The 25,219-nt window shown below is 38.6% G+C and overlaps 1 protein-coding gene across 1 annotated transcript in view; it reads left to right on the top strand.

Moving 5' to 3' along the window:
• LOC136330032 (selection and upkeep of intraepithelial T-cells protein 1-like) overlaps window positions 1-25,219 on the top strand; it is a 76,214-nt gene that overhangs the window by 33,119 nt on the left and 17,876 nt on the right. Inside the window, exons 6-8 of the mRNA XM_066266552.1 lie at window positions 3,892-3,984; window positions 4,765-4,872; window positions 17,787-17,909. Coding sequence (XP_066122649.1) covers window positions 3,892-3,984; window positions 4,765-4,872; window positions 17,787-17,909 — 324 coding nt within the window. The remainder of the gene's footprint in view (window positions 1-3,891; window positions 3,985-4,764; window positions 4,873-17,786; window positions 17,910-25,219) is intronic.

Here is a 25,219-nt window from a genome sequence, read left to right on the forward strand (position 1 = left end):
AACAGTATAAAGACCAAAGTTCAGATATTCTGCATTATAGTTTAGTCCATATCAAAGTTTAGTTTAGTCCAGGTGCTGCTCAAAGCCTGTATTTGGGAGAACATGTGGCTCCCAGTCTGCAGGTGGCTGCCAGGCCACTCAGCATTGGGAGCAAACAAAGTAAGCACTTGTCTACAAGCAGAAAGGCTGAGAAAAGGCTGGATCATTGTTAAGCCTCTGTTTATATTTTTTGGGCTGAGAAGAACTATATTTTTCTTAAGTCAACTGTAAAGCCAGTAGCCACGGCCACCATCACAGCCGCCTGGCCCATGCACATTTGCATTTGATTCGGACAGACGGTAATGAAACAACAGAGCCAAGTACTTATGGTCCATTATCTTTAATCCTAGCTTGCACCCGGCAGGTAATACACACAGTGTGAAAACACTTCCCTTTCCATTCAGGGCTCCCAAAGCCACTGACTCATCCGAGTTTCCTAGAATCAAAGTTTCTAGCTCACCAGCCTTATTCACCTCTGTTCCCCATCACCTTCTCTCTACACAAACTCTGCACAAACTGGCTTCTCCTTCAGCATTCCGCCATCTTGGCTGCTTCTCCTCTCCCCCACATAGCCTTTCTCTGCTCCCCTCTCTAATACTAATCTCAGGAACCGAGACAGAGCAAGCTCCCGGTCTGCCCTATTTAATAGTGTAAAAATCAACACTTTAATACAATATACAAACAAGGAAGTCTCTGATACAAAGTCACTTAGGGTGGGAAAGGCTTAGTCTTAAAACTAAGCCTTAGGCAATAATGACCTTGCCTGCATACAGCCTGTCCCCCACACCCAATGCAAACTATAAGGGAGCAAACATATATATAATATTTACAAACTTATTTGACCAACATCAACCAATCTGTTTTTTTAAAATTTTGCAGTTTACATTGGTTCCTGCCACTAACCAATCAGAATCATCTTCTAGTCTAGACTGACAGGGCTTATGGCTGCCATTTTGGCTTTCACTGTGCCTGCTTCAAAGAGGAAGCACAGAAGCACCTCCCAGCAGCACCTTCCCCCACACCTTGGAAAGCTGGGAAAAGCAGTTCTTCCTCCTTGAACAGGAAAGGGAGTATTAATCTCTTTAGTTAAGCCATCTGCCCCCACTCCCACCACCCCCCATTCAAAATTATAAATGCTATAGCTTCCTGTTGGAGCAGAATTTCCAACTCCCTTTCCCCATCAATGTCTAGTTATCTACCTACATTAACAGTCATGCTTATTTAAGTAATTTTCTTCTGCACTGATACGAGTTTCCAGAGACAGACCTTGATAAAAGTTTCTAGAGACAAGGTCATCATCCTCTTCCTGGTACAACTATAAAGACACCGTACAAATGGAGATTTCCCTTACAATGTAAATTTATTAACTTTTACTTGGTTTTCAGAGCTTTTCTCATGTCTGCAGTTTCTTAAAATTAACAAACCTAAAATAATTCTTATAGCAAATAGACATATTTTGGGGACAACAAATTCTGTACCCAACAGCTCCTAGGCTACAAATTTGTACAGCATGTTACACGCCTGAATAATGTTGGCAACTGAAACACAACGATAAATATTCATGTGATGCATTGTGCTACTCTATTATGATGGCTAAGACTTTACTAGGAGATAGAGATTTTTGGATCCATTATAATCTTATGAGACCACCATCATATATGTTGTCTATTGTTGATTAAATGTCCTTAATAGCACATGACAGTACCCAGAGTTGAATTGCTAGAATGGTAGGTCTAGTTTTAATATTTAAGGATCTTTCATACTGTTTACAATAGTGGCCACACCAATGTACATTCTCACTAACACTGGGCATGCTTTCCCTTTTCTACACATTCTGGCCAACACTTGTTATTTCTTGTCTTCTCAACAATAGCCATTCTAACAGGTATAAAGCAATATCTCATAGTGGTTTTGATTTGAATTTTCCTGTTGATCAGTGATGTTGAGCATCTTTTTATGTACTTGTTGACCATCTGTATGTCTTATTCAGAAAAAAACATTTACTCATATCTTCTGTCCACTTTAAAAATTGAATTTATTTTTTGTGCTGAGTTGTATAAATTCATTGTATAGTTTGGATATTAGCCCCTCCTCAAATATACGATTGCAGCTGTTATAGATTCTGAGGCTCTCTCAGACCTTGTAACCATATGTTGGGCAGATAAAATATATTATGCTCACTTTGTTAAAGACGGCGCTGTCCACGAAGAGGCCCTCGCCCAGGTGATATTAATGTGTGTCTCTGTGGGCAGGTAGAATCCTTGTAGCCTGGGGCTTGGTTTTGGGATTAGGCCTTTCCCACCCGTTTTGATGTGGGGTGGTACAATCCAATCATGCCTCAGAGAAGTGTCTTTGTATTAGAGACTTCCCTATTTTGTATATTGGATTAAGAGTTTGGATTTCTACATTATAAAATGGGGACGGAGCGGGAGCTTGCTCTCTTGGTTCCTGAGATGATTAGCATGAGAGAGCAGAGGGAGCAGAGCAGAGCAGAAAGAGGCCATGTGGCCAGGAGAAGCAGCCAAGATGGCGGAGTGCTGAGTGAGAAGAGAGTTGGTGCAGAGTTTGTATCTGGGATAAGGAAGGAGATGGGGAACTGAGGAGAATAAGGCTGGTGAGCTAGAAACCTTTGATTCTAGGAAACTCGGATAAGTCAGTAGCTTTGTGAGCACTAAATGTGAGTGGGTTTTGGAGCCCAGTGTGTATTTTTACTTGCCCGCTGGGTGCAAGCTAGAATTAAAGATGACAGCCCATCAGTTTTTGGCTCCGTTGTTTCTTTACCAACTGTCCGAATCCAATGCGAACCTGCATGGGCTGGGCTGCTCTGATGGTGGCCCTGGCCGTGGCTTCTGGCTTTACACCATATATGGCAGAATCCCTCAGCTAGCGTGTGTTTTTTGGATGTTACAACACACCAGGCTGCTCTCAGTCCCTCTTTTTTCCCTAAGGGTGGCAATGCAGTTCTCCCTTGCCTGCACACCCTGGCCTGCTTTCTGCTCTTGCTCCCTGTATACCAGCACTTGCTCTCACTGTTGTTCTCCAGAGCAGAAAGAGGGAGCCAGCCACAAAGTTCAGGGAGGTGTGGATTTGGCTTGTGGTGTGCTGGGCATGCCAGCAGGCCAATTTTGAGGGATCCCTCAGTCAGGTTTTCCCCTTAGCTCATAGGCAATCTTCTTGATGAAATCCAGAATGCAGTCAGCAAGAACCATATCCTATTAATGCCCTCCTTAAATCTTATGTGTAGTCTCCTAGTCTGTTTCCTTTCCCCCACTGGTGGATACACTGGATATGCTGAGAGATGAATGAGTCTCTTTGTTTTTTTTTTGTTTTGTTTTTGTTTTTTTTTAAATAATTTTATTTTTTTAATGGGTCGACATCAATAAATCAGGATACATATATTCAAAGATAACATGTCCAGGTTATCTTGTCATTCAATTATGTTGCATACCCACCACCCAAAGTCGATTGTCCTCTGTCACCTTCTATCTAGTTTTCTTTGTGCCCCTCCCCCTCCCCCTTTCCCTCTCCCTTTCCCCTCTCCCCCCCCCGTAACCACCACACTGAAGGAGTCTCTTTGGAATCTCCTGCATAGCTGGAGAAGACAGGTATTTACTGCTGGCTCTCTCATCCCTAAGGGAGAAACTATAGCCATCTCATTTAGTCTTAAACTGTGCATCCTTGGGAAAAGGTAAGGCTGGTCTTCTTACCCTTTCCAATGCATCCACACTTATATACTTTTTGCTCCAGTGGAGTGCTGGAACACTCTAATGGAGTGCTCAAGACACCTGGATTTCTACAAGGCTCTCCCTTAGGTAGATAATGATTTAAGTCAATGTTTTACGTGTGTTTCAGAACTACAGCAGAATAAAGTGAGATCCAGTGTACAGTCTTCTGTATGTTCCAGAGTCTGTACCAAAGACTGCCTGCCTATTACCAGATGCTCAGGTGAGCAAGACTCCTCCTAGTTACCTTGGTATATGGTCCTGTGTCTCACAACTCTCACAGAAGCACTTCTTTTGTGAGTGGGTGCTATATTTTGTTGTTTAAGGGAGGGGGGAAGGACAGAAATGAGGGACTTCTTATGCCACAATAATGCTCATGGGTCCTAGTATGCTACAATTTACCCACAAAGTGAAACTGTCTAGAACTCTCTGGCAGAAGAATGGAAACTGCTTGCAGTAGTGAGCCCCCACACCATAGAAGATTTTCATGGAAAGACTTAATAGCCACAGGACAATATAATATGTACTTAATAAGATTTTAAATAATATGTTGCTTAATGACCCTTTGATTCAAGAGACTTTTAGGTGGTCAGAGCTCTCTAGAACTACCCTTCTCCTGGCCTCTTTCACACCTGGGTAAAGTGATAAATGTGTCATGCTCTCTGATAAGGCACACTGATGGGTATGCTGGATGGAGGAAAAGAAATGAGTTCCTTTTTTCCAAACCTGTTTAGCTCAGCCAAAAGCCTGACACATCCTAGAACAGCTCTGCTTCTTGTTCTAGTTGCCAGAAACTTTAGCTCTAAGATTTTAGAAACTTAAGGTCCTTTTGATTCTTAAACCAATGTTTTGGTCCTATTCTGTTTTTACTTTTATTAGTCTTATTATCAATGAATACAGAAGGATGACATTAAAATATAGCTCTTGCTTTCTTGGTGCATTTTTCCCCAATCTAAAATACCTCCCCACCAATAATCGGTGATTGTTTATCTCTTCTTTTCAGATTGCTCCAGAAAATTGAGAGCTCCTATACTAGTGGGCATATTAATAATCATGTCTTCAATTTGTGTAATCACCTCACTCGTTCTCTATTTACATCACAAAAGCAGAGGTATGTGGGATCAAAAAGGTGGGAACTTCCAGAAAATATTTTTTTTCCAAATACCCAGTCACTGGTAAAACATTTAGCCAAAGGAGAGTGATATGTGTTTGAATTACAGGGCCAATCAACACTTGGACCTCATGTGATAGGGTTTGGATTACAGCCTCCTAAATATTTTATGATTAATGATACAAACTGTTGATGCTTCTGCCCTTTAGGAAAAGAAAATATTTTCTTTAGTCTTAATAGCCTCAGTCATCATTTCACCTAAGAAAAGATGCCAATTGTTGTTATGGTTTTAGCCTAGAGGAGGTACTGTGTTTCCCCAGGAATAGGACAGTGTCTTATATTGTTTTTGCTCCTAAAGATTCACTAGGTATTATTTTCAGGAGATTTCTTATTTTTTCATGAACAAGAATTTACATCTATTGTTGAACAAAAAAAATCAACATTTATTAATTTACTGTAGTCATGACATCACAAACATCATCAGCGTAACCAGCCAAACTCTGAATTCCATCATGAATTTTTTATGACTCTATTTTCATGTCCAACCATCTATCCTGTTTCCCCAAAAATATGACAGTGTCTTATATTAATTTTTGCTCCTAAAGATGTACTAGGTCTTATTTTCAGGGGATGTCTTATTTTGGGGGAAACAAGGTAGTAATTCTGTAAATCTTTAACTTTTGTAAATCTTTAACTTTTGGGAGACACAAATTTCGGTTAGAGACTGAATTAAAAGGAAGGACCCTCTTAAAATAATTCATGTCCACACAGAATTTGCTTAATTTTGTAGTGTGCGTGGACACCTGAAACTGAACTTTCTCTTTGGCTCTCATTGAGGGTGAAATTATAAAGGAAATTGTGTAAGTTTTGGAGTCACTGACTCTAATACATCTGAAAAGTGTCCTCAGCTCTATCTTCGACATCCCCATGGAAATGATGTTTATAAGGCAGTGATCAGCCAGGTAAGGTAATTCTTCATTATAGGCTGGAGATATAACTCGAGCCAGAAACCCATGATGTGGATGGAAGTCATAAAGTAGAGCTGGATTATTCAGAGGATTTTATTTAGTAATTTTCTCCTTTGAAATTAAGATATGAATTACCTTAAATCAAACCACACTTAAAATGTTTTTTACATTTTATCTAAGAAAGTCTATACCTGAGTTTGGCATATTAACTATGTTAGCAGATTTAATGCCACATCCATCAGTATTATAAAAAATAAGCAAGATGCTATAATAATATGTAATATATATTATATATTGTGTGCATTCAATTTTATATAGATTAATATACAATTGACCCTTGAACAACATGGGATTAAACCGCATGAGTCTAATTATATGTAGATTTTTTTTTATATGTAGATTTTTTTCAATAAATATCTTGGAAATTTTTTTAGAGACTTGAAACAATTTGAAAAAGCTTTCAGGTGAAACTTGTAGCTTAGAAATATTGAGAAAAATAAGAGAAAGATTATGAACATGTAAAATATGAGTATATTTTTTCCTATGATTTTCTTAATATATTTCTCTAGCTTATTTACTGTACAAATACAATATATAATACATCTAACATACAAAATATGTGTAGTTCTTATGTGATCAATAAGGCTAATAATGAACAATACACTGTTAGTGGTTAAATTTTGAGGGCTCTAAAGTGATAGGCAGATTTTCAACTGTGCAGGTGATTCCGTCCCTAACCTTTGAGTTTCAATTGTCAACCGTATTAATTCTTCAGTGAATTAGGTTTTATTGGTGATAAAATCTGGCACACAAAGAAGTTGAATAGCTTATTTACATAGCTAAGTGATGGTGGAGCTTGGACTCCAGCTCAGACATTTAGATTCTGCAGCCATCTGTTTCAACAACTGTACTGTTCCACTATGAAAAGGAAATAACAAGAGAGAGATTTAGTCAGCTATTCTGTGAAAAGTAATAATCACTGCAGGGCAATATAGCTGGGCACCTAGTGATTTGTGAAGCTCCCAGGAGATAGCTCGAAGCCCCAAGGATAGGCTGCAAGTCAGTATCACTGTCATTGTCAAAGCTGACCTGAAATCTTTAAGAATGAGTCACAAAATTAAAAGTCTATTTTTGCTTGCTCTACCCTAAGAACCTAAAACCAAGTGCTCACAGAGGACTCTACCCACATTGCTGACAACTGCTGATCATTAGGTAGGGCCAGAGCCAGACCATCTACTCACTTCTTATTTAATTGCTACCGACCTTTCTTCTCTTTACTTAAAAATAGACTTCCCCTGAGGATATTGCTTCCTCTGTAAATGTCTCACTTAGCAGCCTCCCTCCCTATACAGCCAACTTTCTCTTTGCCCTGCCTTTTCTGGATTAATTTTCTTCTTGGTGCTTATCAATGGAGAAATCACTTACTAATTCATTTAACAAATATGAAGTGCCAGAAACTTCCATAACCGTTGTATACTTTAAATCTGTAACATCTTATGTAATGTCTATAATAATCTCCACCTCGGTGATGCAGATACAGAAGAACATAAAATTTGATTAGCTCATATCAGTTGATATGGCAAGTAATAAGATTATTCCTGATTTTTGAATCATGGGTCTCTTATTCTGAATATTTTACAGTAAATCAGATTGCTTTCCTAAATGCAGATAATTGTTTCTTCAAAAAAGAGATAGCCAGCATTGACATCTCGAACAGACATGATTTGCTTTGTCTGTTTTCTGTGAAGTTTATGCACAGAGAAAACTTTAAGAGATGTACACCACATATATCCCAGAATCAGTGCCAGACTAGAGCCAGACTCCTGTGGTTATACCATTACCTGTGTGTGAGCTTGGGAAAGTTATTTAGTCTCTGAACTGCAGTTTCCTCCTCTGTGAAATATAGATCATAAAATATACATATATTAGAAAATTATTTTAGATTAAATTTGTCTATATCAAAATCCTTTAGCTTGGCATTGCACATAGTAGAAACAATATTATTCTTTGCTATGATTATTATTAATCATTGTCACTATCACTAGTTAGGGATTCTGTCCTGAGTCCTTCTCTGGTGACCTCATGTGGTAGGAACACTGGACTGCATGTGCTTGCCATCCTCCGTCCCTCCTTCCTAAGGTCCTGCCCTGCCTTTCCTCGCTTGCATCTCACCATGATCTTAACCTGCCTTCTAAGCATGGGCCAGCTTCAGTCATGCAGAGAGGAAAGGAAATAAAAAGATGTTGGTTTAGATTAAACACACAAACACTCCTCTGAGTAAATACTCTTAGCAACTTTGGACTGTTTTATTTCCAAGTTTTTTCTTCAATTTAGTTTTAAATTATTTTGTATCCATAATGAGAAGAGGCCTGAAGTTCTCCTAAATGTTACTGTTAGAAAAACAGATGTATGTGACCCACAGAGAGACTTGCTGACTCTTCACTTTCTGATTCCTTTTTACAGTACCCAGAGCAGTATTGCCATGTAAAAAAATTCATTCTATTACCATGATAAGAAAAATCTCTGACCTCATCAAGGAAAATAATTTATCTCAAATTATAGGGGAAAGTAGATACTAAGTAGGTGAATACATTATACCTCATTTGCACTGTATAAGGCCATATGGAATATTTTGGCTCCTTGATCTCCATGACATGAAAGCTGAGGGTAGAAACCATAATTCCTCATAAGCCTTCTCTTCTCTAATAATAATATCATCAATTATTTCTATTTTAATGACATGAATTTAAGACTCCTTGACTCCCAGTACCCCATCCTCACCATCTTGGTTTTCATGCTGGAGATGCCAGGGGAAAAAGAAAATTTTTTTATACCTTTCTAGATTCTTTCAGCTGGTCTAATTATTAAATTAACAAAATACATTAACAATAGAAAAATAACCAAACTTAATTATATACATATATATAAAAACCCCACACACATAAGAGAGTTGGAGACCTCACATCCATGCGAGGTTTTGAGACAGAGTGGTAAAATGAGGTATATATGACACTCTGAGCTAAGAATACAGTAATATGCCTGGGGCTTCAGAGAGGAGAAGGAAAATTCACAGAATAAAAAGAGCAAATATTCAATAATTAAAAGTTTGTGCTGCCCTATAGATAGGCCATAAAAAGTTATCTGGGTAATAACTCCTACTATGGGAAAGACCCCAATTTAAGTTCTTGAAGAGAAACGTAAAAACTTCTCTTGAGCCTGCAGGGTCTTCATTTCTTTCAGCTGAAAATAACCCACATGCCAAAGTAGCACATCTTTGGGAGGCCTGTTCCGAAACTCTTCAGTACGAGTCAATGAACAATCTCTGACAGTGAGGCAAACTGCAGTTGGTATTGTAAAATAGGCAGAGCTGTTCAGGAACGAAACAGATATCGTAGCTGTTGGCAATAATGGTATTGCCATCACAAAATGTAACAACCAATTGTATAAGATGGGATATTTTCTTCTTTGGAATTACCCATAAAGGATGCTTTAAAGGAGAATTTTGCTCCAGATGAGAAGATAACTTTTGAAAATTTTAAGATCTCTTTCACCTCAGAGACTGTGCTCATTCTATTATAAAGTATCTAATCCACAATTCCGTAGGTTTTCATGGAGGCACATAGTCCAAATAAGTTTTGAAATGCTTTATTAAAGGAGGAAATTTATTAAATAGGCCGGCCGCATATAGCTTACATGGGCAGACCCAAAGTCCCAAATAGTGTGTCTCATTAATATTCCAGGGGTTGATTATATATCCTTAATTATACATGGGCAGGGAAAAGCATGACATCACAACCTTTGCCCAGAGATACACACATTAACTAGTTGCTTTCAGGAGGAGAGAGGTAGTTTCCATGGGGACAAATAGCTGTAAATGGCTCATTAATATAAGAAAAGGTTGAATTTATTTTTTTCTCCTCCTGCACCTGGATAGCTATTCACCCATTTACCCACAGGTGTCAGAGAATCCAAGTCTCCTTCCCCTTTGCATTTACAACACAATGCCATTGGCCATCTTGGTTTTATGCTAATCACACAAGTACAGAGATCATTTACAAAATCTCTCTGTATGCCTAGCCCAAGTTAATAAAATGTTCTTTAAATTTCCTAAAATATTAATATTAATTCTGTAGCCCTTGGTACCTTACAACAGTCCCCACTGGTTCTATTTTCTAAGTCAAATCCTTGACTTAATTTACTGATGAGCATAAGGCTGTTGTCTAGGAATATTAACTTATAACAGGTAACTGATATTTGACAGTATTAATAGCAATACAGTTCACTAAAGAAACAAGTATTACTGATTGATTCCCTATAAACTGCACAAATCTTTGGCACCTTACATAAAATTAACTGGCTTTTGTAATAATTTACTTTTAGTCAGAACTCTTAATTTTAAAACTTTTAACCTTTAGTGACAATTAAGCTGGTTTTCTTTTTACCCTAGTTTCCCTTTTTCCAAAGTCTGATTAAAAAGAGTCCTTAGTTTTCTCATATATTCACCATAGGTAGACCAATCAGTTTCCTGTTTGTGGTTGGAGTAAGACACACCTTCTATTTTGGCAGCAGTGGGAGTTGTCAGGATCAGGGTGTGTGGATCCATCCACGTGGAAGCTAGTCCCTGGGTGATGCACTTGATTTCCTAATAACACTGGAAGTGCCTCTTGGACAGTCTTTGAACAGCTTGCTGAGTAACCTGTAAATCCTGCAAGTATGTAAGGAAGGAGTGGTTACATTTCTTTTACTATTTGATTTATGTAATTTACTTGCCCTGAACTTTTGGGTACCTGTGGGCACAGTGTAACTTCAAATTAGTTTCTAATCAATATTGGGTTCCTTTCTTACTAGCTTTGAGACTGTGGACACAAATGTAGGTCCAACACTAGAATGGGCAAGCTAAACCTGGAAAAAATTTTATATAGCAATTTCCTAACAACTGCCAATTATTTCATTAAAGTCTGTTTTTAGATATTCCTAAATGTTTACCTGGGAAAAATTTTTTTCTTTCCTGTTTTTAAATTTTTTTCTAATTGGTTTTGAATAAACCTTTGGCAATAAGTATCCCCAAACCCCACTGGTTCTGGGTGGCATTTATTCATTTGAATTACTATGTTCCAATTTAGAGGCAGATTGGAAGACTATATAATTAATAATACAATTTAAATAGCTAATGTTAACAAATACTATAACAATTATCTTAATACAATAAAGTGACTAAAGCTTACTAGATTATTAAATAAAATATAACTAAATATATTAAATAAAATAAAATATAAATAAATATATTAAATTATATTTAACTAATATAACAGGATCCAAAATAAAATTCTTACAGTTACAAATGTTCTTAACATGTTAAAGTAATTTCACTAAGTCTATGTTGACACTATTACTGCTTTATATCATTTATATATAGAAACTAGAAAGCCTGGCGGTCATACAAAATGACCGCTGTTCTAGATATTATAAATTGTAATTAAAATGATTTGTGCAAAGGTGTCTGCTAATTCAAACTGAATTACCCAGGGCAGGCAGCAAGAACGCCCCTTTGCTTACTGCCCCACGGGGTTTTCCCCTTCTACTTGCTTAATTGCTTAAAGTAGAGTGCAATGAAGGAAACCACTGGTGGTACATTTCTTAAGAGCCACTGCTAGCTCAATAAATAAAGGTGATTTAAATAATAAAATGTTAATTCACATGTCAAAGATCTTTTTGTATACAACATTTCTTGTATAGATCTTTCCATCATTTTTAAGCTTGCCTTGCAGAGGACCATCAATTATTTTTAATTTTACGTCTGTTCTTTCATGAACTCTTGAACAGGCAACATAAAGTTGACCATGTCCAAATGCAGGCTCAGGTAAAAAAATGCCAACACACTTAAGCATTTGGCCCTGAGACTTATTGATGGTCATAGCAAAGGCAAGTTTTACAGGAAATTGTCTACATCTCAATTGAAATGGCACCCCTGTTTGAGATGGAGCCAAATCAATTCTTGGAATGACATGTATTTCACCTTTAGAGGAGCCAGTCAAAGACTTAGCTATTATGACATTATTTTTCAATTGGAGAACCTCTAGTCTTGTACCATTGCAAAGACCCCTTCTGGTGTTAAGATTTCTTAACAGCATAATAATTGCTCCAATCTTTAACCTCAATTTGTGAGGTGGCATGCCAGAAGGCAGGACTATTTGAATGCCGTGGCAACTTCACCCCATTGGCTAGTACAGTTACGCAAGCAATCAAAAAGCTATCGGCAACAAACAGACACTTAAGCTGCATATAATAAAGATATAACCCAATTTCTACTTCAGTCTGAGAAATATCCTAAAGAGCATAAGTCATACATAGTCAGGAAAAGTCTACAAGGCACTGGAAACATGGTCACATTCCTACACTTTGCAGCTATATTCTAAGTCCTAATGATCACTGCTTTTAACTGGAATTAGGATCAGGTCCCAGCCTACAATAGGCATGGGAGAATTGAGACAAGAGGAATAAAGAAGACACTGTACATTAAATAAAGCAACAGAAAATAAGACTACCAACACCTACAACAGAGATCTTCTAGGGATAAATAAAAATTAAATATTTAGGCAAGGCATAGTAAATGGCCCTCTCATTTACAAGAAATAAGATCAGTTTTACCTGCTACTTGGAAGAAATACCTTAGGCTCATAAACGGTGTTGTGAGATGGAGCCAACCTTTAATTCTTCAGGGGCAGGCCCCAGCAGGCTGGGCAAGGTCAGGTCACAGGTAGCTGGAAAGGGCTGGAAGAGACTGAACCCTCTCTCCATGGAGCAAGGGGCAGCTTACCTTCTCGTGTCCTTTTTCCACAGCAAAGACATGTCCCTCAGCTCAATGACCTTTCTTTCCACTCTTGAAGCAGGGTCCTGATGGAATTCTATGAAGCCCCTTTGGGGCCCTGGAGCTTTTAAGGGTATATGCCAAAAGATGGTATTTTCCTGATCTCTTTTGGGCTGTATTTGCCTTTTCTGTTTCTATCTTGGTCATTATAGACCTTAAAAGCCATGCTCAGAAGATCTCGCTGAGGGGCTTGAGATCCCTTTTCTGTCTATATAAACTCTTGGGAGAAGACAAAAGACAGCATTATTAGCTGGATTAAATCAAGAAAAACAGGTTTTGGTGCCTCCTTTAGAATTCCAGAGTCTCTTTGCAGCTGAATAACTCAATACATTAGTATTCAAAAGAAATTTTAACAAAAGCATGATAAAATAGATTTGCAGGATTTCCAGGATATGATTCCTTTTTCTTATATTATCTAATATTGTTTCAAAATGATAATAAACTAAACATTATATAAAAGATATTATTAAAAATTCCTAATATTTAAACTAAGATTCTAATATTACAGGGCTATAAAACAGCAAATAAAGAATTAACAAAAGGCTTTTGAAATAACATATACATTTTAACATGGAAAATACTTTTTATACAACAGTGGGGGTACAATAAGTCACTACTCCTAACTCAGTGGTTGGAAAACTTATTAGTTAATAGAGCCAATTTTCAATAGTACAATAACTGAAATTTCTTTTAAGAGCCAAATTTTTAAATTTAAACTATATATATAGGCACTATTGAAGCAGTGCCTACACTTGGCACTCCATTGGAGAGCTATATACCTAAGAGGCCTTATGTGGCCCACGAGCTGTTTGCAAATGGCAGTTTGCCAACCAGAGTTCTTAGAAGAGGAGAAAAGGAAGAGGCATTTGATGTGTCTGGCCCTCTTTGCACAACTCGAGGGCTGACTGAACCCTAGCCTGGCTAAGTGCAAGATGGCAGCAGTGACGAGGCTCTGGACTTAGTCCCAAAGTGGCACCCAACCTTTCCAGGACTCCCACTTCCCTCTCCTTAGCCGCCAGATGAGGGACACAGTTGCTAAGAAAGAGGTGGCATGGATGGGCGGGCGTTTGGACCCAGCATTTCCAAAAACCCAGCTGACTTTCATTCCCTCCCCCAGCAGCTATTTAGCTTTATCTGTTATAATAAAAGTAGCAAATAAAATACAATTTTTATAAATTTGCCTTCCTAACAGTGGGCTGTTTTAGCCTATATGAGGCTTTTAATTTTTCCCACAATTCCCTGAAAATTCTTTTTACAATTTTATTATGGCTAATGCAGCAGGTCTTCCCCTGTTCCTGCTGTTACTATAGGTGCTCAAGGGTTCAACAAAAAAGAGCCTTGGTCCCTTCAGTCCTAGAGATTTAGGATCTTAGAACTTTCCTTGGCCACTTGTAATGTGGGACATTTATTTTTCCAATGGCCCTCTTTGTTACAATAAGCACATTGATTCTTTCCTAGCTGACTCCTATTCTTCCTCAAATTATTTTCTTCTCTATTTTGGTCCTTTGGAAGCCCCTTATCCTTAAAAGAGTTCATCTCTAGGAGCGCTGCTACTACTACTTTAGCTATTCTTTTATCCTGTTTTACCTCAATTGTCTCCCTATTATAAAAAGCCTTCTGAGCTATTGAAATTAACTGGGACTTACTCATGCCCTCAAACCCTTCTAGCTTTTGAACTTTCTTTTTAATATCAGGCTGACTGTGACACGAAAGCCAAATTAATAGCCATGCTGTTTTTTGTAGCATCTGGTTCTATGGGGGTATACACCTGGTATGCTTCACAGAGGCATTAAAAAAATGCAGCAGGGGATTCCTGTGTATACTGAATAATTCCAGCAACCTTCAAGACGTTGGTGGGCTTTTGGGCCACAGCCTTTAGTCCTGCTAAGAGACACCAATGAAAAGCATCCAATGAGGCTTTTCCTTCCTGGGAGTTGTGACCCCCATTTAGGTCTAGTGGAGGGGAAGGCCACCTCAATGCATTCCCTATTTTCCTCTATTGATCATCCTCCAGGCCCTAGGACTGCCTTTTTACTTTCATAATTCTATCCCTCTCTTCTGAATTGAAGAGGGTATTTAAAAGTTGCTGGTAGTCTTCCCAGGTAGGTCTATGAGTTTGTAGGACAGATTCTATAAGCCCTATCAGAGCTTGGGGCTTCTCCAACAATAGAAGATTTTGGCTTTTCCAATTATATAGATCACTGGTGGAGAATGGGACATACACAAGGAAGGGCCATTCCTCATGGTTGGGATCAGTTCCCAAAGGGGGAGTTCCCTGAGTGGCAAGATAGGATCCCTTCCCTGCCCATATTCTGATCCACTCCGATTGTGGGGAGGGGATGTGGCACTGGAAGTTATAACCTCCTCTTGTAGCTGCTGTGTAGACTCAGGGGCTCTAGTTTTTGACCTAACGAAGGGTGGCAACTCAGTTTTCTCAGGAGACTCTGTGTGAACAGGAGGTCCTGGGGCACTCCTTACATTCCCTTCTTGCTTTAGACCCAAATCTGGCCTGACTAGGAAGACGTGGCACTCTCTCTCTATTGAACAAAATTTAGCCATAGTGGCGGATTTAATGTTAAATTTAGCCACTGATCAATGTATGGAAACTGATTGGGACAACCTGGATTCCCAGTTACTATATTCCAGACCGTTTTTACTATCTGGGGATTAAAAGTCCCAACTTTCAGCCATTTAACCTGAAAGCAGGCCGTTCTGACTCACAGAGAGTGTGAAGCCTTCTCTTAGACTATTTAATTCCATTCCCACAGTTGTCTTCATAAGCTTCTTGAAAGTGCTTTAAAAGACAACCTAAAGGGGTCTCCTGTGAACTGGCCCTTCTTCCCATATTTAATAGTCAAGGCTACCAATTACAGAATTAAAACTACATCAGAAAATCTAGAAATTAGTGCACCAATAAAAACAAAAAAATAAGACAGATAATTAAGTAGCACCCAGAATAAAAGGTGTTTGACTATAGAGAGATTAATTATTACACTAAACCTAGGGAAGAAGCCAACAGAAAAGAACAATTTCTTTCAGAGGAGAAACCTAACAGGTAGGGCCCCTTGAAGGCAGAGATTCTGAATCCAAGAGAAGATATGTAGTGGAGCAGGGGAGAGGGGTCCAAGACATGAAATATCATGAGAGATCTCTTGAAGAAACAAAGAAAATCTGCAGTATATACAAGTCACCATTTGAGATTGCTTTTTAGTCAGAAGTTTCCAATTTTATCACAAAAGACTGAAGCCAGGCTTTAAAACAGACACATTTTAGATATTAAACAAAACTTACACACACACACACACACACGCGCGCGCACACACACACACACACACACACACACACACACATGCTTTCATAGATAAAGGAAGGGCTCCCTTCGTGGCCTCTTAGACGTAATGCAGGCTGCATCCCTGAAAGGACTTTAAACTTAAACTCAGGAAAAGAAAGACTGAGATCTTGACAAGCACAGAGAAGTCTCTGGAAGTCTGAGGAGAGATTAATCCAGGTTAGCTCAGTCTCCACTGATTCAGTGTGATGTGAGACTGACTACTCCTGGACGGACTCAATCTCCACTATGCCTTCCTGGAGCACTACAAAGTCCCCACTATACTTCTCTAGAGAACCCGATGTCTCTTAGGACCTGTGGCAGAAATGGTGGACCTGGTCCACTCAGTTCTCACTAATGTCCTCCAGAATATGAGCAGATATCCCTTAGAGTGTGAAGCAGGATCCAGAAACTCTCCACCGACATCTTGGTCTTGGAGAGTGTACTGCGAACATGCCAACCACGTCTGATCTATTTCACCATACTCACTACAGAACAGAAAAGCAAGCATACAGAGACATACAGAGGAAAGCTAGCATTCAGTAAAGCAAAAATAGTTGCTTTACTTACCTCCTCGAATTCTCTGCCAAATAGTCCAAATTGTTGAATTTGGAAACCAGCAGTGTCTACCGGGAAACTGTCTGGACCTACAGGAAAACCGGGAGCCCCAAGGACATTTCAAGTGGTCCACCTCTTCTCGGGACTCAAGCGGGACCAGGCAGCGTCCTGGAGAGACCAGCAGATTCAGGGTGCCTTTACCCAGTGACACAACACACCATAGCCCCACGTTGGGGCCAAATGTTATAAAGTACCCAATTCACAACTCCGCAGGTTTTAGTAGAGGCACATAGTCCAAATAAGTTTTGAAAAGTTTTATTAAAGGAGGAAATTTACTGAATATGCTGGCCACATATAGCTTACACGGGCAGACCCAAAGTCCCAAAACTTTTAAATGTCCACAGAACCTGGACCAGAAACATGTCTTGTTAATATTCCAGGGGTTGGTTATATATCCTTAATTATACATGGGCAGGGGAAAAGCATGACATCACAACCTTTGCCTAGAGATATGCACATTAACTACTTGCTTTCAGGAGGGGAGAAGTAGTTCCCATTGGGACAAATAGCTGTAAATGGCCCATTAATATAAGAAAAGGTTGAATTTAATTATTTTTCTGCCTGCACTTGGATAGCTATTCACCCATTTCCTCACAGGTGTCAGAGAATCCAAGTCTCCTTCCCCTTTGCATTTACAACACAATGCCATCGGCCATCTTGGTTTTATGCTAATCACACAAGTACAGAGATCATTTACAAAATCTCTCTGTACGCCTAGCCCAAGTTAATGAAATGTTCTTTAAGCTTCCTAAAATATTAATATTAATTCTGTAGCCTTTGGTACCTTACAACAATTCTAGACTATTTTGTTTCACCGTACCCATCAAAAGATTTAGAATTATTGAGAGCCTACAGCACCAGATAAAAAGGTAAAGACATAATGTGTCGATCTATCATTCAAGGTCTGGCCAACCAAAACGAGTGTCATGCTTTTCGAGGTAAGAATATGTATCAGCCTCTACACAGCCCCTTCCAGACTGAGCCCAAGCACCCTTCTCTGCAGGCTCATCTACATAACCCAGCCTACTTCCTCCCCACCCTCTTATAAGCCTGGAAGTATGGAGGAATAGGACCATAAAGAGTAAATCTATTATAAACCTGGGACCCTTCTAATTCTTGCATCTCTCTTCAGTTCCTGTTTCAGACCCACATTTTGAATTGGATATTATGTGGTTGGAAGATATGACTGTGATCCTGTGTGTTCTGATTGTCTTCATCACCATGCTCATTTCCTTTGTTTACTTTAAATTCAGAGGTAAATGGAGTGGGAAGGGTGGTAACTCAGAGGTCTCATTCATCTGAGGATCTCTGGATGTCCCAAGAGGTGACTTTTCCAGTCCTTGTGCCTTTATAGCTGGAGAAAGAAAAACAAAACAAAACAAAACCTATACCCTATATAACGGTTTCCTGACTGTAGACTTTTGAAACTCCTGGGGTTTCTACAAGAACCAGTTTTAGTGTCTCAGCTTCCAACGACCATCTCAGCTTTGCCTTCATGATGTGACAACTCTCTCAAACAAGTTTCAAATGCCCAGCTTTTTTTTTTTTATCCAGAAGCATTCAGTAAAGCTTTCTGTAGCCTGAGTTTTGCAAGGCTGATGTATTTTCTTCTATTTTGATGTCTAAGTCAGAATTGAAAACTTAATATTATAGTTTCTCTTTCAAAAACTTTTAAATGTCCACAGAAGCTGGACCAGGAACATATCTGAACATGTTCACAGGAAGGCACATGACTTTGAGACATCCCGTAACTAAGGCCCCGAATGAAAGCCCTGGCTTTATTGTACTAATATGATATTAAAAAATGGAAATAAAGGCAGATTTATTCACCTAGGAAGAAAGAATTTAACACTTGATACTGTGCTCCACTAGTAACTAAAATCCTAAAAAGTTACATCTAAAAAGTTATGTAAGGTTATTTAAATATATATTCTTGATTACCAGTAGATTTCCCCCTCCCATACACAATGCAAATCCACAATAAGAGTGACGATGGTTAAAAAAAAAAAAAAAAAAAAAAAAAAAAAAAAAGATGAGTTACATGCAAGCCTCCAGGTTAGGCTGGAAACCACAGGGTCATACACTGCTGTGTAAGTACCTCATGCTAACCAATTGTGCCACCAGAGAGCTCACCCTACAGGGCCTTCTGATTCCTGTCGAAGTTAAGTCTCTGTTTTTAAATTCTGGCATGAGAAATTATTTTTAATTAAACAAAAAAGGCCCACAACCTAAAACCACAAAAATGGGGTACTTTTGCTCAATCTTTGTATCAGTTGACTCTAGGCTTTCTCTATAATACCTGTGGAGAACAGCCAGATGTTGAGGTGAACAATTAGGACAAAAAGCCAAACTGAAAGCAACAAGCCTTCATATACGTGTATGGTAGAAGCCAAGAAGGAAAATAGTGCTGACCCCTCCCATTTTGGTTCAACCCGTAAATCAGTTCGGGGCTAGGGTCAAGTGACATGCAGTGCAAGTGGGAAAATTGTGTCTTGTAAAAAAGGAGTACTAAAAGAAAGGATTTGTAGCTTTATGGAGTGTGGTGTGGTCTGTAGGGGTAAGGAGAAGAAAGAAAGACAGAGAAGGACTAGGAATAGGAAAGTACTGAGTCAAGTGGAGGAGAATAATTTACTCAAGACAGCCCTCACCCCCCCACCCCCCAAAAAAGAAAGGAAAATGGATCTTAGCAAAAGTGACTGGGAAGCATCTCAGCTGAGGCTCCAGTATAAAGGTCTCCAAAAGGAAGTCCTGGGCTGGGAATGCAGATGTGCATATGCACATGGCCACCTGTGTGATGGGGACAGGGTCCTTGACTGCAGCTCCCTCCAGAGACTGCAAGGCATTGGCTGTGCACCAAGCCTGATGTGGAGAGGACAGCTTTTCCACATAGGGCCTGACAAAGTCTGGGGTCAATTTCCTGTGGTCAGACATATTGATTACACATACGATTTTGGCCTCGAGTCAGACTCCTCATACCTCAGCAAAGTTGAGAAAGTCTACCGGTTGAAATTAAACCAATGCAAGGGACACGCATGTGCTTCCTAGAATACAGATATATGCTTCCAGTCCAAGTTTCTGCCACCAAGAGCAACCACCCATCCTGATTCCAGTGTCCATAGGCATGGATTAATGATAGAGGGAAGCAGTAAGGAGCCTGAAGCCTATTTCTTCTGCTCAAGTCATTTTACCTATTGAGCCATTAGAATTAAAAGTAAGTTCAGAGTCAAGGAGAAGTTTTACTCCTTTCATAGTAGAGGAGACCAGAATGCAAGAAACAAGTCCTATTTTCAGGTTTGTGAAGCTACAAGGCCATTTTCTAATGCTTCTCCTCAGTATCCCAATGAGACAAATGAAAAAATGCTTAGGCATTTAAGGATTTTATCAAGTATCTTTATTTTGTTTTCCCCATAATTTTATGGGAATAAAAAGATAAGACAATACATTAATTAATTTGAAGTATAGATATCACAGTGCAGTGAACTGAAAAGACCCAATTTATTCAATTTATCATCATTTGTGCTCTACTAATGTGTCCTACACCACTAATATAGAGTTTTATAGCAACAACCTCATGATAGCATAGCTAAATTGAAAATAGTCAAACTGGCCCTGGCCAGTTGGCTCAGCAGTAGAGTATCGGCCTGGCATGTGGAAGTCCCAGGTTTGATTCCCTGTCAGGGCAGACAGGAGAAGCAACCATTTGCTTCTCTACCCCCAGCCCCTGCTTCTCTCTCTCTCTCTCTCTTTCTCTCTCTCTCTCTCTCTCTCTCTCTCTCTCTCTTTGCAGCCTCGAGCCCTGGCACTGTGGATGACTCCATGGCCTCACCTCAGGCACTAAAATGGCTCGGTTGCTGAGCAACAGAGCGGTGGCTCCAGATGGGCAGAGCATCACCCTGTAGGGAGCTTGCTGGGTGAATCCTGGTCAGGAGGCATGCAGGAGTCTGTCTCTCTGCCTCCCTCTCTCTCTGCCTCTCACTTAAAAGAAATGATCAAACCTGGCTACAAACAAATGAAAAACATATATCCATAACACATGGATACAGACAACACAGTGGAAATAGCCATAAGGAAAGTGAGGGTGGAGGTTAGGGGGAGGAGGGCAAAAAGCGGAAAATGTGGGCAGAAAGAGACTTTGGTTGAGCAGGGGCAGGGCATGATATGTGTGTAGATGGTGTTGTATTGAGTTGAACACTGGAGACCTGTTGGTTTGGCAAACCATGTCACCCAATAAATTTAAAAAAATAAATATAAGTAATAAATAAAGAAATTAGCAGCTGGATTTTTAAATTAAAAAATTTAATCACCTCTCATAATTAAATCAATTGTATTTTACAAAGACAAAACAATTTCCCCAAATATATTTCTTACAATTTTCTTCTTTCTTTTTTTCTTTTCTTTCTTTTTCCTTCCTTCCTTCCTTCCTTCCTTCCTTCCTTCCTTCCTTCCTTCCTTCCTTCCTTCCTTCCTTCCTTCCTTCCTTTTTTCCTCCCTCCCTCCCTCCCTCCCTCCTTTCCTTCTTCCTTTTGAGAAAGACAGACAGGAAGGGAGAAAGATAAAAAGCATCAACTCATAGTTTTGGCACTTTGGTTGTCCATTGATTGTTTTTGATATGTGCCTTGACCTGGGTGCTCAAACCAGGCCAGTGACCCCTTGCTCAAGCCAGCAACCCTGTGCTCAAGCTAGAGACCTTGGGGTTTTGAACCTGGGATCTCAGCATTCCAGGTCAATACTCTATCTACTGTGTCATGACTGGTCAAGCTGCTTAATGTTTTTGGTTTTTTAATTTATGATTTTAATTTATTGCATTTACATAGATTGAAGTGTCTCACTGAATATATTACCCCTCAACCTTGTGTTCCCCTCGCCCTCCCTTAGTCCCCCCCCCATGCCTTTCCCCCCTTCCCTCCAGGATTTGCTGTCCTGTTCTCTATAATGCTGTTATGTATATATAACTTTACTAATCTCCTTCCCTTCTTTGATAACATCTTCCCTTCTACTTTCCCTCTGTCCGCTTTTCCTCTGGTCCCTTTGATCCTGCCTCTGCCTCTGTTCCATTCGCTTAATGTTTTCTTTCATTCTAACTAGTTTATGTTGGGGTTTTATGATAATTCCCATTGCTTTTTTTAGTAGCTACTTTTTTTGCCTATTTATTGACTGAGATCAATAAATCTCATATGTTGAAAATTGATTATTTCAATTCCATTTCTTTTATGTTTCACAGTTTCCAAGTTCCAGGAGGCTGAATAAGAATATTTAGAAAAATTTTAAAGAACAAATTCACAGACCCACTGCAACTTCTGATGTGTCTTGTGACAAATATCAGTTTTATTGTGCAAAAGCCTTTTGAAAGCAAATATTGATTTACTGTTATCTGTTTATGAGGGTGCAGAGAGAGAAAGAGAAAGAGATGGAATTCTTGATTAAAGTTTTACTAAGGTATATCTCTTTTTTTCAGCTGCAAAGAGAGAACATGCAAATCAAATCAGATTTCTTTCTAGAATTCCTTTATTCCTTTCAGGCTCCACCCTGAAGAAAATTCTCTCTTATTGATTTAAGCTAGAGAAATTGAGGTCATGACATCAAATAATAGTTGTTTCTCATGGATTTTCCCAAGATGTCTCTGGCACCTCAAAGGAAAGCAATATGTTCTCAAACATGTTTTCATTATAACTACTTGTCTTTAATAAAATGTAATTTACACTGCCTTGAATATAATTTGTTTCTTTGACAGGTTTCCTAGAAAGATAGGAGATTAAAGAAGTGCCAAACATCTTATCTAGAACTCTGAACAATGGCATAAAGTGGAACAATATGCTAAAAGCTCAGAAGAAAAGAACCGTGGACCTACAATTTTATATAATCAAGTAATTGCCAGGTGGAGGAAAAATAAAATGTATTTGTATATTCAAATTTGCATTTCATCTGTAGCTTTTGTAAAAACATTGTTAATAGTGATAAAATGATGGAAATGACATCAGAAGATAACAAATTAGGGGAATAACTGGAATAAAATCAATAATCTACATGGTAAAATGAAACTCTCTGAAAGTAAAAATAAATCCACATCAATTAAATGTCATATCTAACAGTAATGAAAAGAAAGCTACTCTTCAGTCTGTGATATGTACAAGAGACCTAACTAAACATAATGACAGGATGCAAGAACAAAACTGGGGGGAGGGGGAGGAGGATATGGGGGGATAAATGGTGATGAACAGAGATTTGACCTGAGGGGGGACATGAACACAATAGAATATATAGATGAGGTGTTGTAGAATTGTGCACCTGAAACCCGTATAATTTTGTTAACCAGTGTCACTCCCATATATTCAATAAAAGTAAAAAAAATAAAAACTGTGCAACTTCTATAAAAATATGTGAAAAGATATTAATAATGGGGAAAAATATAATTAAATAGAAATTAGTAAATATTAAAGGGTCACTCACAATATTAAGATAAGAACCATACACTAAAACTTTCTAAATATTACTACATAGTACATATACACTGATAATACGCTCTTAAATCTAGAAAGGCAACATTTAAAGAAATGCAAGTAAAAGGATACAATTCTAGAAACATTGAATAGGATTTTAATGTGCCTCTGGGTTTAGGAATTGCCAGATCAAAAAATAGTGATGGTTTTAGTGGTTCCTAATATACTGACCTGATTTAATATATGTGTAGCACTTTTTTCAGGATCTGGAGCTAAAAAAGCTTTATTTGTAAAATAAAATATAATAACTTCCTATGTAAAAAAATTCTTAAAAAATCACCATTTAGGGTAATGAAATCTGAAATAATGAGACTTTACGACTGTCAACAAGCAAACATTTAAAAGCATCAAGTTTTGGTGATTATTTGTGGAAATGGGAAATCATACATTCCTGATTTGAAAATACATTATTAAAAACAAAATAGAAATTGTTAATAATTAGTACAAAAATTTTAGCATAAATATTTTTTACAATTTTAATTAGACAAAATGTTTGTTGTGGGTCCAAATAAAATTATAAAGAGAAATACAGAGAGAACACTTATTTTTTAAGTTGAAAATAAAACTTAGTAAATAATAAAATAAACTTTCTTTCAATATTATGAATATATCTTAAGCATTTGCTGCAGTCCGATCAGACTGCTATAACCAAAGGCCATAGACCGGGTGGCTTATAAACGATAGAAATTTGTTTTCCCCCTGTTCTGGAGGCTAAGAAGTTCAAAATCAAGGCTCCAACAGATTGTCTGCTGAAGGTCCTCTTCCTGGTTCATAGACATACATCTTTTCACTGTGTTCCCACATGATAAAACGGCTGAGGTAGCTCCCTGGGGCCTCTTCTATAAGGGCATGATACCATTTATGAGGGCTTCACTCATGACCCAATCACATCCTAAAGGCTCCATCTATAGACATCCTCACATTGGAAACTGGGTTTTAAAAGATGAACTTGGGGTTGAGCGACACCAACATTCAGTTTATAGCAACAGATACTGTAGAATATGTTGGAATCCATGGGAGTCCAAAAGACCAGAGTAACAGGCTTTATTGAAAGGAAGAAAGGAACCCTGCTGGGCACTTCTGGGGGAGAAGAGCACCGGTTACAGACTAGGGGCGAGTTATATAGTGTTTGGGAGAGCCTGAGGGGATACTGAGGTAAAAGTCCTGGTATGTCCAGAATGCTCCTCCTTGGGGGCTTGGAGCATGTGGGTGTTGAATCAAAAATCCTGGTAAGTCTGGAGCCCTTCCTTGGGGCGGTTTGTCAGCTTTTGGAATTCCTCTGTCTCAGGGTCAGTAGTCCAGTAAGGGTGAGGTCTGACAGATAAGCAGAACATCAAGAGGGTAGTTTGGAATTTACATATCTATCAGAATAAGAACACAGTTACATCTTAGAAAAATGTACATCAATACATAATGTTGAAACACAAATACAGCTTAGAAAGAATAAATCAGGTTTAGCAGTAGTGATAAATTTGAAATAACATAAAATTAAAAAATATGAAATATATACTTATAAATACACATACAAAATACCCACAAAACACAAACTGCACACCAAAATCTAGATAGTTGTGTCTGGGTAAGTAAAAAGAAGAAATGTTTATTAACTATTTGGCTTTAATTGGCAAACAGATGAATACTTTAAACAAAGAGATATACAACAAAATGTAACCTCTGCATAATTTTGTTGATTGCTCATCTCATATTACAAATTGGAGAGCATTTATTCAAGTAAATATAGTGGGAATCTGTAGATATTTTAGCCACACTATGCTTCCAGCTCCCACACAGTAAATATGTTGGGCAGATAAAATATATTATGCTCACTTTGTTAAAGATGGCGCTGCCCATGAGGAGACCGTTGCCCAGGTGATATTAATGTGTGTTGGGGGTGGGCTAAAGGCAGGTAGAATCCTTGTAGCCTGAGGCTTGGTTTTAGGATTAAGCCTTTCCCACCCTTTTTGATGTGGGGCTGTACAATCCAATCACGCCTCAGAGAAGTGACTTTGTATTAGAGACTTCCCTATTTTGTATATTGGATTAAAGTTTTGGATTTCTACACTATAAA

This window comes from Saccopteryx bilineata, chromosome 3 (assembly GCF_036850765.1).
Source record: "Saccopteryx bilineata isolate mSacBil1 chromosome 3, mSacBil1_pri_phased_curated, whole genome shotgun sequence".
NCBI classification, from domain to species: domain Eukaryota; kingdom Metazoa; phylum Chordata; class Mammalia; order Chiroptera; family Emballonuridae; genus Saccopteryx; species Saccopteryx bilineata.